The sequence below is a fragment of the Trifolium pratense genome, linkage group LG1 (assembly GCF_020283565.1).
Source record: "Trifolium pratense cultivar HEN17-A07 linkage group LG1, ARS_RC_1.1, whole genome shotgun sequence".
NCBI lineage: Eukaryota > Viridiplantae > Streptophyta > Magnoliopsida > Fabales > Fabaceae > Trifolium > Trifolium pratense.
Window position 1 is genome coordinate 30,579,335 of NC_060059.1, and position 12,967 is coordinate 30,592,301.

General features: G+C 36.2%; 2 protein-coding genes across 2 annotated transcripts; both read left to right on the forward strand.

Annotated features, from left to right (window-relative positions):
* The first annotated feature begins 244 nt into the window (after nt 1–244).
* On the forward strand, nt 245–5,196 carry LOC123892147. Its single transcript, XM_045941976.1, has 2 exons — nt 245–331; nt 4,507–5,196. The coding sequence occupies exons 1-2, from the start codon at nt 245–247 to the stop codon at nt 5,194–5,196; spliced, it is 777 nt and encodes a 258-aa protein (XP_045797932.1).
* Nucleotides 5,197–11,498: 6,302 nt separating this feature from the next.
* On the forward strand, nt 11,499–11,999 carry LOC123892165 (B3 domain-containing protein At2g33720-like). The gene has a single exon (XM_045941990.1). It carries the CDS (start codon nt 11,499–11,501, stop codon nt 11,997–11,999), a length of 501 nt encoding a protein of 166 aa, XP_045797946.1.
* The last annotated feature ends 968 nt before the right edge of the window (nt 12,000–12,967 follow it).

The window sequence follows — 12,967 nt, forward strand, 5'->3', positions numbered from 1 at the left end:
TCGTCATCTGCTGTATTTCCTTCTGACAGGAAAGAAGGTAAATCTGGGAGATTACTTCTTTGAAAGGATTTGTGAAGCCATTTTTGCAAGTAAATCTCAGAGGAAAACTACTATAGTTTATCCTAGGTTGTTGTCAGACCTTCTGCATCAAGGTCATGTTGTTCAGAACCTAAAGAAATTTCACCCAGAGCTTGTGGAGAAGAAGTTCACTCCTGAAATTCTTCATGCTAGTTTCCTTACTAAGATGCGCCTTATTGCATCTAAGCCTGTTGCACCTCCACAAGAGCTATCTGTTAGACCTGAAGATCGTATGTATGTAGAAGGCTACCCAGTTATATCTGAAGCTGATGCTGAGCATGTGATTCAGGACTACTTAGAAGTGCTCAGAAAAGAAGGTTTGGTTGTTGATAGAAGTATGGTTCCTCCAGCTCCTGTAAACATGTATAAGCCTAAGAGGAAACCAAAGAGGAAAGCTGATTCTCAGGATGAGCAAGTTAAGCCAGATCTTCTTGCTCAGAAGAAGGTTAAGGTTGAGCAATCTATGGCTGAGCAAAGAACTAAGAGGAAGCATGAAGAAACTTCAAACAAGGCTGCTGAAGGAGCTTCTAAAAAGCCTATTGTTATTGAGGAAGACAGTTCATCTGAAGAATCTGAGTCTGAAGATGAGACTGAGTCTGATGAAGAGACTATTGCTGAAAGCCTTCGTAGAAGACCTGCTCCTATTTCTAAAGATAAAGGTAAGTCTTCTAAGTATGTTTTTAATGAAAATGAGATTGGAATAGGTTACACCAAACCTCTCAGAACTATTTTACCAACCTCTGATATTCCAACCTCTGATAACCCCCTATCTGAACTTGAAAAACATCTGAGCCCTGACCCTCTAAACAATCATCCTCCTTCGCATGAAACTCAACACAAATCTACATCACCTCAACCTCAACCTGACATTCCACCATCTGAACCTCAACCAGATATTCCTGTCACTAAACCAACCTCTCCCACAAAACAATCCTCTCCACCTCCTGAACCAACCCCTGAACAAATTGCTCCTGAACCAAACCCTGAATCTAAATCCCCTGAACCATCTCCTGAACATATTCACCCTGAATCAACTTCTGACATTTCATCACCTGAACCAACCTCTGAACCTCATCCTAACCCAAGTGCTGAACATGCTTCTCCTGAGCGTATTCATACTTGTGCCCCCAAGCCTTCAGAGGCAGAAGTTGTTATTATTGACAACCCTGCTAATGAATCACCCAACCTCTCTACCATTCCCAATCCTTCACCATCATCATCCAATCCTTTTGGTAATCTATCCACTCAGATTCATGAAGACTTAGTTAGATTATCTCTGCTTAAGGACAGGTTTCTAGTTTGTCCTTCTGATGTGGACTTGGAAGTTTCAAACATTAAGGCAAGGATTTGCAATGCTCTGGATGGTGCTGCTGAGAAAATTAAGGCTGAGATTGGAAGAAGAGACTTGGATATGATAAGCTTCTTGAGAGATAGTATGGCTAGGGCTGAATTGAAAAGGTTAACCATGTTCAATCATGCTGGATTTGAACTTGCTAAGCTGGAAGAAATTGCTGCTGTTGAACACCGTCTGAATGCTTTCAAAGTCATCTGGATAGACTCCAAGCTGTTTCCGAGTCTTGAAGCTCAGAGGTCTGAGTCTGAAAGGTTGGAAGAAGCTGCTGCTAGAGTTGCCGAGTTGGCAAATGAGCTACACAATGAGGATACCACAGGCAAGGATGTACTGAATGTGCTGAACCAGGATGATATCCTGATGATAGATTATCCAGAGGAAGGTGAACCCTCTGATAAAGGCAAGGCACCTTTAGTTGAAGAACCAGAACCTGTGATTGAAGATCAAGCTCCTGTTATGGCAGAACAGTTGCAGATATTTCAAGAAGCCCTGAGGGAACAGCAAGAAGGTCTAGCACGTCAAAGAGCTGCTCAAGAGACATTGGAAACCAAGGTGGATGGTTTAGTTTCCAATGTGGGATCTTTGAATGATAAATTCGACCAACTCTTAGCCTTTCTTAAGAAACCCTAGGATTCTATGCACATGTTTTATGCTTTCTTTTTATTCTCTGTTTTATCCTCTGAACAATTTTTCTTATTATGTGGTTTATTATATGTTTTGTTGTTTTTGCTTGTGATTATTTTCCTTGTTAAAATAGAACATAAGAACACAAGATGCTTTCTAAAAACAAAATTTTTTTATTCATGATCTGATAATGTTGAGTACATTGGTAAAAAGAAAAAGAAAACGACAACCTAATCCTAATCAGATGGATAAAACTCAGAAGAAATCTCTGATTTCTCCTCAGCATCCTCTGATGAAATTTCAATGGGATCTGGGTTTTGCTCCTGTTCTTCTTCTTCTTGTTCCTCTTCTGGAACATAGCCAGCCAAGAACTCAACATAGTCAGCATCATCTTCATTCTCTTCAGCTTCTGAGTCTGATGAGATGATTATTATCTCAGCATCTTGTGGTTTCTTGTTGTCTTTTTTATCCTTCTCTTCGTCTTCGCGTTTTTCGCCTTCTTTCTTTCTCTTAAACTCTGCGATGCGTAAACTAAATCTTTTCATTATTCCTACTTTCTCTTGCTTCACTTGTTTACTCGTGTTTTTACGTGAAGAAGGCATGTTAACTCGTCTCTTTTTATACACCTTTGAGCGCGTTGGTTTTCGTTTTTGAAAATTAATTCACCTTTGTAACAACCACTCTTCCTTCTTTGACTGTCTTGGTTATATAAATTTTTTTTTTTTTTACTTTTTGATAATGACAAAAGGGGGAGTAGTTACGCATTAATTGATAAGTGATAAGTTAAAACTGAAACCACGCCTTTTATCTCGCTTTTATCTGTTATGTTAAAAGTTGTTACGTTTAAATTGTTTTACGTATTTCAAGGTGGAGACTAAGTTAGTTGAAACTAAAATAAATTTCATAAGTAAGGATAAGTTAAGAGTGCAATTTTAACTTAGCCTTATGAGACTTAGGGGGAGAGCTTGCAAACCTCTCACTCTGAAGAAAGATATGAAACTTATTTTATTTCAAAATTATCTTAATCTTATACTAAATTAAAATATCATGGATAAAACATAAAGTTCAGACTTTATGAAGTATCAATCTTAGGGGGAGCTTGCAAACCTCATAAACCTAAGAGAAACATGATAAGTTAATTTAACAACAATTGTCAATTAATACTTATGTTTGTCATCATCAAAAAGGGGGAGATTGTTGGAACAAAATTGATTTAAAAATGTTTGCCCCTAAATCTATAAAGGTTTTGATGATAACAAAGTATTAATAAACAATTGGAAGGACTAAAAATTTACTTTAAGTGCGCAGATATAAGCATCATTTAAGTCCTGAGTGGAGTTCAGAGGATGTGAATTCAGAAGTTCACAAGCGCTCAGAAGATGTTGGACTTCAGAGGTTACAACGTTCAGAGGATGAAGACTTCAGATCTTCTTATCTGTCTACAAGCTTCATCAAACTCTGAAGATCTCTTTGTAAGCTGTAAAGATTCTCTTTACCAGTCAACTCTTCTACCAATGAAGAAAAGGACCTTTCAAGCCTGATCAGTTCAGCTACCTCTGTTTTGTCTGTCCTGTCTTGAGAACGTGGGTCTTCAGTTTTGTTAGCTGAATAAGGAAAGTCCACTCTGCAGTAGTCAAAGTACCTGAAACTCTTTCTTAGTTTTGGATACAACCAACTGCATCAAGACAGACTGCTTGAAGACAAAAGGTTATCAACTCCAACGGTTCTTTTTGCAACGACTCTTTTCTAGTGGTATATATACTAGAAGATTCAGCTACAACAATAACTATTATCAAGATTTGAACGTGCGCTGAAAAAAACTCTGAACTCTGTGATATACAAGCTCTGAACCTCTGTCAAGTGTTTTTGCACTTTAGCCAAATACTCTGTACTACTTTGTATTTGCTCACATTAGGTTCATCTAAGAGCATTTGTATATTTTTATATACTTTACTATTTTACTTGAGGAAACTTAAGCTTGTGTGCTTAAGTGTGAAACTTAAGCTTGTGTGCTTAAGTGTGAAACTTAAGCTTGTGTGCTTAAGTGTGAAGTCTTAAGCTTGTGTGCTTGAGCATTGTTGAGAAGTCTCTTGCTTGTGTGCTTGAGCAGGTGTAATCTTGTGTGATTATAGTGAACTCCCTTGGAAGTGCAAGGGGACTGGACTACTCTCGTTTTGTGAGAGGAACCAGTATAAATTGTTTGTGTGATCTCTCTCTCCCTTTATCTTGTTATTTATTGTGTTACTTTTCCGCTGCTAACGTAGTTGAGTTAAGAACTTGAAAAAGTTTTAACTTAGCTAAAACACAATTCAACCCCCCCTTCTTGTGTTTTCACACCTTCAATAACGTGTAACCCTGATCATGCCCATTCGCAAGGATTCAGTGAAGGAAATTTTAATTCCGCTGCGTTTTAATCTCTTTTATACACGTTATTCTCCTTCACTTGGCAACAGAGAAAAGAGTCCAACAAGTATAACCAGCATTTGAAAGCGAAGAGCTCACCAAACAAAGGGAAGCAAGTTCAGACTTCCAAGTCCACTCAAGCTGGCGGGTGCAACAAGTGTGGAAATTATCATAAAGGAGAGTGCTTGGCTGATCAACACATTTGTTACCAGTGTAAACAGCCAGGCCACATGAAGAGAGAATGTCCTCTAGCAAGAAAGAAGGGAGCAATTGATCTAGAGATGCCAAAGCCAGCTAGAGTGTACACCTTAGATGCCAAAAAGTCGAAGGGAAATAATGAACTCATTACGGGTAAGTGTTATCTAAATGATGAACCTCTTACTGTGTTGTTTGATTGTGGAGCATCACATTCTTTTATTTCTTTAAAGTGTGTGAATCAACTTAATCTAGAAGTGACTCCTTTAAGTATACCAATGGTTATCACTACAGCAACTGATGAAAACGTAGAAACTACTTTGACGTGTCAAAACTGTCCCATTAGAGTTGGAAACAAAACTTTTTTGATAGATTTGATTTGTGTGCCCATGATGAGGATGGATGTTATATTGGGCATGGATTGGCTTTCAGCTAATTCAGTGTATCTCAGATGCAAAGAAAAAGTTGTTTTCGTTCCACCTGAGAATATGACAACGGGAGAAGTGATATCTAAATTACTAGAGAATGCTCACCAGATGATTTAATGTCTATTTGACAAAGACCAAACTTTCATACTAATGCTTTCCTCAAGTCCTAATTCAGATGGAGGGATAAGTTCTATTCCGATAGTACAAGAATTTCAGGATGTATTTCCTGAAGACATAACTTCCTTACCACCTGAAAGGGAAATAGAATTTTCTATTGATCTTGTTCCAGGAGCAGAACCAATTTCCACTGCCCCATATAGAATGTCTCCATTAGAATTGAAAGAGCTCAAGGCTCAGTTGGAGGAGTTATTGCAAAAACATTTCATCAGGCCTAGTGTATCCCCTTGGGGTGCACTAGTGTTATTAGTCAAAAAGAAAGATGGTGGGATGCGATTATGCAGTGATTATAGGAGACTCAACAAAGTCACTAAAAAAAACAAATATCCTCTTCCTCGTATAGATGATTTGCTGGACCAACTCCGAGGAGCAACAATCTTTTCCAAGATTGATCTGTGATCAGGGTATCATCAGATTCGAATTAAAAATTCAGACATACCAAAGACTGCTTTTAGAACTCGTTATGGTCACTATGAATTCTTGGTAATGCCTTTTGGTGTGACTAATGCTCCAGCTGTGTTCATGAACTATATGAATAGAATCTTTCAACCTTATCTCGATAAGTTTGTGGTAATCTTCATAGATGATATTCTGAATTATTCTCATAACCCGCAAGAGCATGCAAAACATTTGAGGATAGTGTTGCAAACTTTACGAGAGAAGAAACTCTTTGCAAAGTTGAGTAAATGTGAGTTTTGGATGTCTGAAGTGAAATTCCTTGGACATGTCATTCCACAGGGAGGTGTAGCTGTAGACCCTTCTGAGGTAGAAGCAGTACTTAATTGGGAGCGATCCAAGAATATTTCTGAAGTTAAAAGTTTCTTGGGACTTCCCGGTTATTATCGAAGGTTTATCATGCGATTCTCCCAAATAGCTTTACCACTGACTCGTTTGACGCGCAAGGAAACTCCATTTGTATGGAATGAGGAATGTGAGCAGAGTTTTCAGAAATTGAAGGAAAAGTTGACTAAATCTCCTGTTTTAACTATCCCAGACCCGACTCAGAAGTATGAAGTGTATTGTGACGCTTCGAAGAAAGGTTTAGGATGTGTTCTTATGCAGCAACGGAAGGTTGTAGCTTATGCATCGAGACAATTGAAATCACATGAAGAAAATTACCCAACCCATGATTTAGAGCTAGCTGCCATTGTTTTTGGGTTGAAGGTGTGGAGACATCATCTCTATGGAGTTCAATTTGAAGTTTTTAGTGACCATAAGAGTTTGAAGTATTTATTCGACCAAAAGGAACTTAATATGAGACAAAGAAGGTGGATGGAATTCATAAAGGACTATGATTTTGAGTTGAAATATCATCCTGGAAAAGCTAATATGGTGGCTGATGCCTTGAGTAGAAAAGCTTTACACACGTCTAAGTTAATGATGCATGAGTGTCAACTATTAGAGAAATTCAGAGATCTCAATTTGAACTTCACCTGTCTAGACCGTGGAGTAATGCTAAGCCAGTTAGATGTATCTTGTGACTTGAAAAGACGAATTGGAGAAGCACAATTAACGGATATGGATCTACAATCTCGTTTGGGTAGACCAGAATTTACTCAAGCAGCAGATGGAGTTATACTCTTCGAAGGAAGGATGTGTGTGCCTAATGATGCGGAATTGAAGAAAATGATTCTAGAAGAAGCTCATAAAAGCAGTTTCACGATACATCCCGGTTCTACGAAGATGTATCATGACCTAAAGAAGGATTTTTGGTGGCCAGGCATGAAAACCGATATCGCAGAGTTCGTGGCTCAGTGCTTGGTATGCCAGCAAGTCAAAATAGAACATCAGAGACCAGGTGGTATGCTTCAGCCATTGGAAATACCGGAGTGGAAGTGGGAAAAGATTTCAATGGATTTTGTGACGGGTTTACCTCGCACTAAAAAAGGACATGACTTGATTTGGGTAATAGTTGATAGGTTAACCAAGTCAGCCCATTTTATATCTGTCAAGGCCACTTACACAGCACCCCGACTAGCTGAAATATTCATTGAAGAGATAGTAAGACTACATGGAATTCCAGTTAGCATTGTATCAGATCGAGACCCCAAATTCACTTCCAGTTTTTGGGGAGTTTTCCATCAGGCTTTAGGGACCCGGTTAAACCTTAGCACATCAAATCATCCTCAGACGGATGGTCAGACAGAGAGGACTATTTAGACCTTAGAAGACATGCTCAGGGCCTGCATTCTAGAAGATGGAGGAGACTGGAGTAAGCATTTGCCTTTAATTGAATTTGCTTACAACAATAGTTATCATTCCAGTATTGGAATGGCACCATATGAAGCACTATATGGAAGGAAATGCAGGACACCTCTATGTTGGTCTGAAGTGGGTGACAAAGGCATTCTTGGACCAGAGATAATCCAAGAGACCACAGAGAAAATAAAAATGATACCAGAAAAGATGAAGGTTGCTCAGAGCCGACAAAAGAGTTATGCAGATAAAAGGAGGCGGCCTTTAGAATTCAAAGAAGGTGATCATGTGTTTTTGAAAGTAACTCCTAGGTTGGGATTAAGAGGAATTTTCAAGACAAAGAAGTTAAGCCCAAGATACATAGGACCTTATCAGATCATCAAAAGGGTGGGAACAGTGGCATATAAGTTGGCTTTATCACCTTCACTATCCGAACTTCATAATGTGTTTCATGTTTCTCAGCTCAGAAAATACATTTCGAATCCCTTTCAGTCGTTGTCAGTTGAGTCGGTAGACTTGAAGTCCGATCTTACTTTTCAACCCCAACCAGCTCAGATAATTGAACGTAGTGTCAAGACGTTGAGGAGTAAGGAAATCCCATTAGTGAAAGTTATATGGGAAGGTTCACCCCCAGGTGAAGCAACTTGGGAGCTTGAATCGGAGATGCAATCGAACTACCCCCATTTGTTCAGGTAAATTTTAAATTTCGAGGACGAAATTTTCTTAAGGGGGTAGAATGTAACAACCCATTTTATTATTATAGTAAATAATAATTATAAGTAACTTTATGTTAAATTAAGTCACTAATTTAAATAGGACTTATTATTAGTAAATATGAGAAGAGGAATAACAGAGTTTTCTTCAAAATCAAACTTAATAAGAACTCACCTTGACTCTTTGAAGGTAGTTCTTGATGGGTGAGTGAAAATGATGAAGATTGGAGAAATCCCTAACACTTGAGTTCCAACTTCTTCACTTTTGTTAACTCATGATGCAGACCCAATGCATAATCTTCTTCACTAAGCTTGTTAATAAGGTAGAAGGTGTTTATTCTTCTTGAATCCTAAGCATGCATGTGGTGTTAATGGTGAATTTGAAGAAAACTACATTGGAGGGGGGTGGGGTTGTGTTCTGCCGAGAGGAAAGAGAGAGGGAGAGACTAAAATTGTGTTTTCTTTTTCTTTTTTCCAACACTCACTTTATGTATACTTATTGATAGAGTTTTACAATAATGTCCCTCTATAGTATAGTTTCTTCTCTATGAAATTATTCCTCTTCTCATATTTACTAATAAGTCCTATTTAAATTAGTGACTTAATTTAACATAAAGTTACTTATAATTATTATTTACTATAATAATAAAATGGGTTGTTACAGTATAACTCTTAGTTTCTCATCTTGTTGAAACTCACTCAAACAAAAAGCACATTCAGTAGAGACTCTTTCATCATGGTGATCTGATCGGCGTCGAATCAACAGAGACAAGAAAAACTGATTATAAGTTGAGTTTTGAGACAAACACATGTTTTCTCTTGTTTTTGTCACACCAGCACAGACCTAGTCAGTGCCTCATATGCAAGGACGAGGAGAATTGTGAGCTTCTACTTTTAAAAAAACTGGAATGGAAGTGGCTCATAGTAAGAACTGGAATCACCTTTGGTTAGAGAGTGATTCGACAATTGCACTTCGAGCCTTTGATGATATGAATGTGGTTCCATGGGATTTGCGAAATAGATGGTCGAAAATTGCTTGCATCTTGGTCTTACTTTAAGGTGGTCTCATATTTTCCGTGAAGGAAACGCGTGTGCGGATAAACTTGCAAATTTAGGACATGTTTACACTCAAATTAGGTGGTGGAATTCTCTACCGACTACCCTCCGGGATGACTTTTTACGTGATAAGTTAGGACTCCCACAATACGGTACCACCTTTCCTTATTCCTTTGGGGTAAGGCTTAGTCTCCCCTTGTAATTATCTTTTTTTTTAAAAAAAAAAAAATAATAATATGGGCTATAGGTAGAGGATGGGAACGTCGCGGGGTGCCAACATGGTTGGGATGTCGCTTCAAACCTAAATTATATAATTATATCTTAAAATTTAGTTTTTTATTAAATATATATTGATAATCTAAGGAAAAAGTGACATTGGAAATAAATTTAATTTATTTATTTATTTTGACAAAAAATTTAGTTAGCTCAAAGTAGAAGTAGGTGGAATTTCGTTCCAGTTCCAAGTGAAGTTAGGCTAGAAAATTATTCAATCTGTGTTCAATAACGTGCAACTCAATTTTCAAACGATAGAATCGCTCCTTGTTTTGGTCAATGGTCAATTGGTCATCCAGTGAATGATAAGGTTACTCAACGACCACGTCTTGACCAATGAAACCATCTCTTTAGAGGAGAGGGACAATTCAAACCGATTTGGATCTCTCCAATTTTTCCTTATGTTTTCTTTCATTTTTCTTAATTCAATGGTTGGTAAATTATAAAAATTCAAAATGAGAGAAAATCAACTATTGAATTAAGAAAAATGAGAGAAAACATGAAGAAAAATTGGAGAAGATCCAAATCCATTATACATTTTTCATAAAGAAAAAAAAACATTTTTATTAACACGGTATAAAATACCATAGTTTTAAAATCCGAACTGTGAAAGACCTGGTCAAGGTAATGAGTCATTAGTTGGAGTCGGACTCCAATGATTTGTCCAAATTTAATTACGGATATTATATAAGTTTAAATACACAATTTTAATTTGCTATTTTGTTTTGAGCAATTTTAGTCTTCCTATTTTACGGTATGCACAATTTTGGTTTTTCTATTTTGTTTTACACAATTTTGGTTCCCATATTTTGAAAAATTTAAATATTTGGTCCTCCTCTTTGTTTAACCTTTAATTTTGATGATTTGACACCATCTTTAAATGACATGGCACATGATACATGCTTATGTTTAGCAAAAGAACACAATGAAGAAGAATGTCACACGTTTAACAAAATAACTTGATATGTGTTCATGATGATCATAAATTTGTATGCATTTATAATGAGTTCGCGCGTGTTGTCGAGGATCATAACTTGTTTTATTTGTCGTGATGTTCTCCTAATGAGTGACCTTGGTTTTGGCGAGATACGTGTAATCTCGCGAACAAATGAACGTGACTTGAGGGGACAAGCCGTTTAGTCTTTTGTTGCCATGTGTCCTAGCTACTCTGACGCACTCAAGTGCACATTCCTTTAGTTTATGATCATGAGGACGAAAGAGAACCGTTGGATTGACGCGTCAATTCGTGAATTCTTAGATAAAATCTGGAGCGTTGGATGTCTTTTGGTCACAACCCTTAGATCAACGCAACGGTTCAAACTGGGGTGTGTTGTTTCACTTCACGTGGTTGTAGTTGTTGGGAATTTTCCTACAAATAGGAAAATGGAGGGACTTTCAAACACTTTTGCTCATTTGTCTTTGAAGAACTTCCCGTCTTCTCTATGATTTTCCGCATTCATTGAGTTTGTCAAAGGATCAATTATATTGGAAGCTAGTTGTTACTGCGGTTCTGTAGTGTCGTCTTCTTCATCATCCACCGGTTCTATAGTGTTGTCTTCTTCATCATCCACTTTCTTCTTTACCGGTAAGTTTCTTTGACTAAGCAATCCCTAATTAAATAATTAATTAATAAAAGAACCTTACCATATTTGGACACTTAAATAACTTACCATAAAATTCCATATAAAAGAATATAAAATGAACTTACCATAAAATTTAATTCCATATTTGAATACTTAAAAGAATTTATCATAATATTATTTGAATATTTTTATTAATTAATTAGATAAAAGACTAAGTAATTCCAATAAAAAGAATATAAAAAACATCATTTTTATTTGGGCCGAAAAGAATATAAAAAGCAGCATTTTTATGTGGGCCGACCCGATTAATCTAATCTAATCTATTGAAAGATAAAGAAAATTAACCCTAATATTGATCTATATATATAAGTAGTGAAGGGTTTATCAGTTAACAAAATAATACTCTAAACTCTGTTCATTCATGGCTAGCCGCATCAATATTCCCAATGACTTCGTTTGTGTCTGCTTATCACTCGGTGGTGGTTCTTGCGGCCGTTTCCCTTTCCGTTGTTTAACATTTGATGAGATCCATTTCCCATTCCGTTGTTTAAGAATGAACAATAATTCTGATTATCAATGGGAGATTAAGAAGGTCTTGGAAGAGAGTGATTGTGGCCGTTTGAGAAGGCTTTGGTTGAATAAGGATCTGGCTAATGATTTTGTAATTCCTGTGTTGATGGGTGGTGCTGAAGCTGCTAAGCAGAAACAAGGAGTGGAAGTTCAAGTATGGGATGTTGACACAAAATCTCTCCATTCTCTCGTTTTCAAGATATGGACTTCCGCACAATGTCATGTTTTCATCAAGAAGTGGTTCGATGACTTTGTTGTTAGAAGGAAATTGAAGAAAGGGGATGTAATTGGTCTTCATTGGGATCAAGCAAACCAACGATTTAATTTCTCGGTTCTCTATAGCTCTAATTAGTTTATAAATAATTGTTGGTGTCTTGTTGCTCCTTGATTATTACTCTAGTTAAATAAGTTTAAGCCTAATTGATCATTTTCTTATGTTGTCTTTTGTTATATCAAAAAAATTATAGTTTGTGTTTTTAGTTGAGAAAAATTCTTGTAATTAATGCCTACAAGGAATGATTGATGTATTTTCATGTTTGGAGGTACAAATTGGTTAATGAATGTTGTGAAGCATAGCATATAATTTGGCAAATGGTTTATACCGATTGAATACTTTGTTCCTAAAAATTATTTTGATAAGATTATTAATTATAGATATAAATTTTATAAGATAATAATTAGGCGTTAAACCTCTTAAGTTAATATAGCTCAATTAATATGAGTCGAAATTCAAATATGAGATTTGTTTTGCCAAATGAATCCAGAAAGATTTGAGACAAAGATTCATAAAAAATTTGGGGTGTTTTGCAATGATATCGACGTCTTGACAAAAATAATGATAAGCATTTTTCAAAATATAAATATTAATAACAATTGATATTTTTTTTTGACAAAATAATAATTGATATTATTAGACATAAATTTATTTGTAGATTCAATAGGATAAATATTAGCTGACAGTTTAGAGGGAAAAAAACTAATATAATTTAGTAAGAATATGGATTTAGTATGATTTGGTTTAAAATGTTGGTAATACTATCTTGATAAAAAGAAAATCAATTAATAAAGATTTAGTATGCTATAACTGTAAAGAAGTTTTTTTTTTTTAATTTTTTAAATGAGCGTCACTTTAACAAAAATAAATAATTTGTCATAGTGTCATACAATGAATGTATGACCACACTTTGCTCTTTTGTTGTTATCACACACTTCCATGACAATTGAAGTTGATTTTTCTTAACTGAAGTACAAACTAAATGAAGCATAAACTAAATGAAGTACAAACACCTTAATCACAACATTAAGCAACACTTCAGAGAA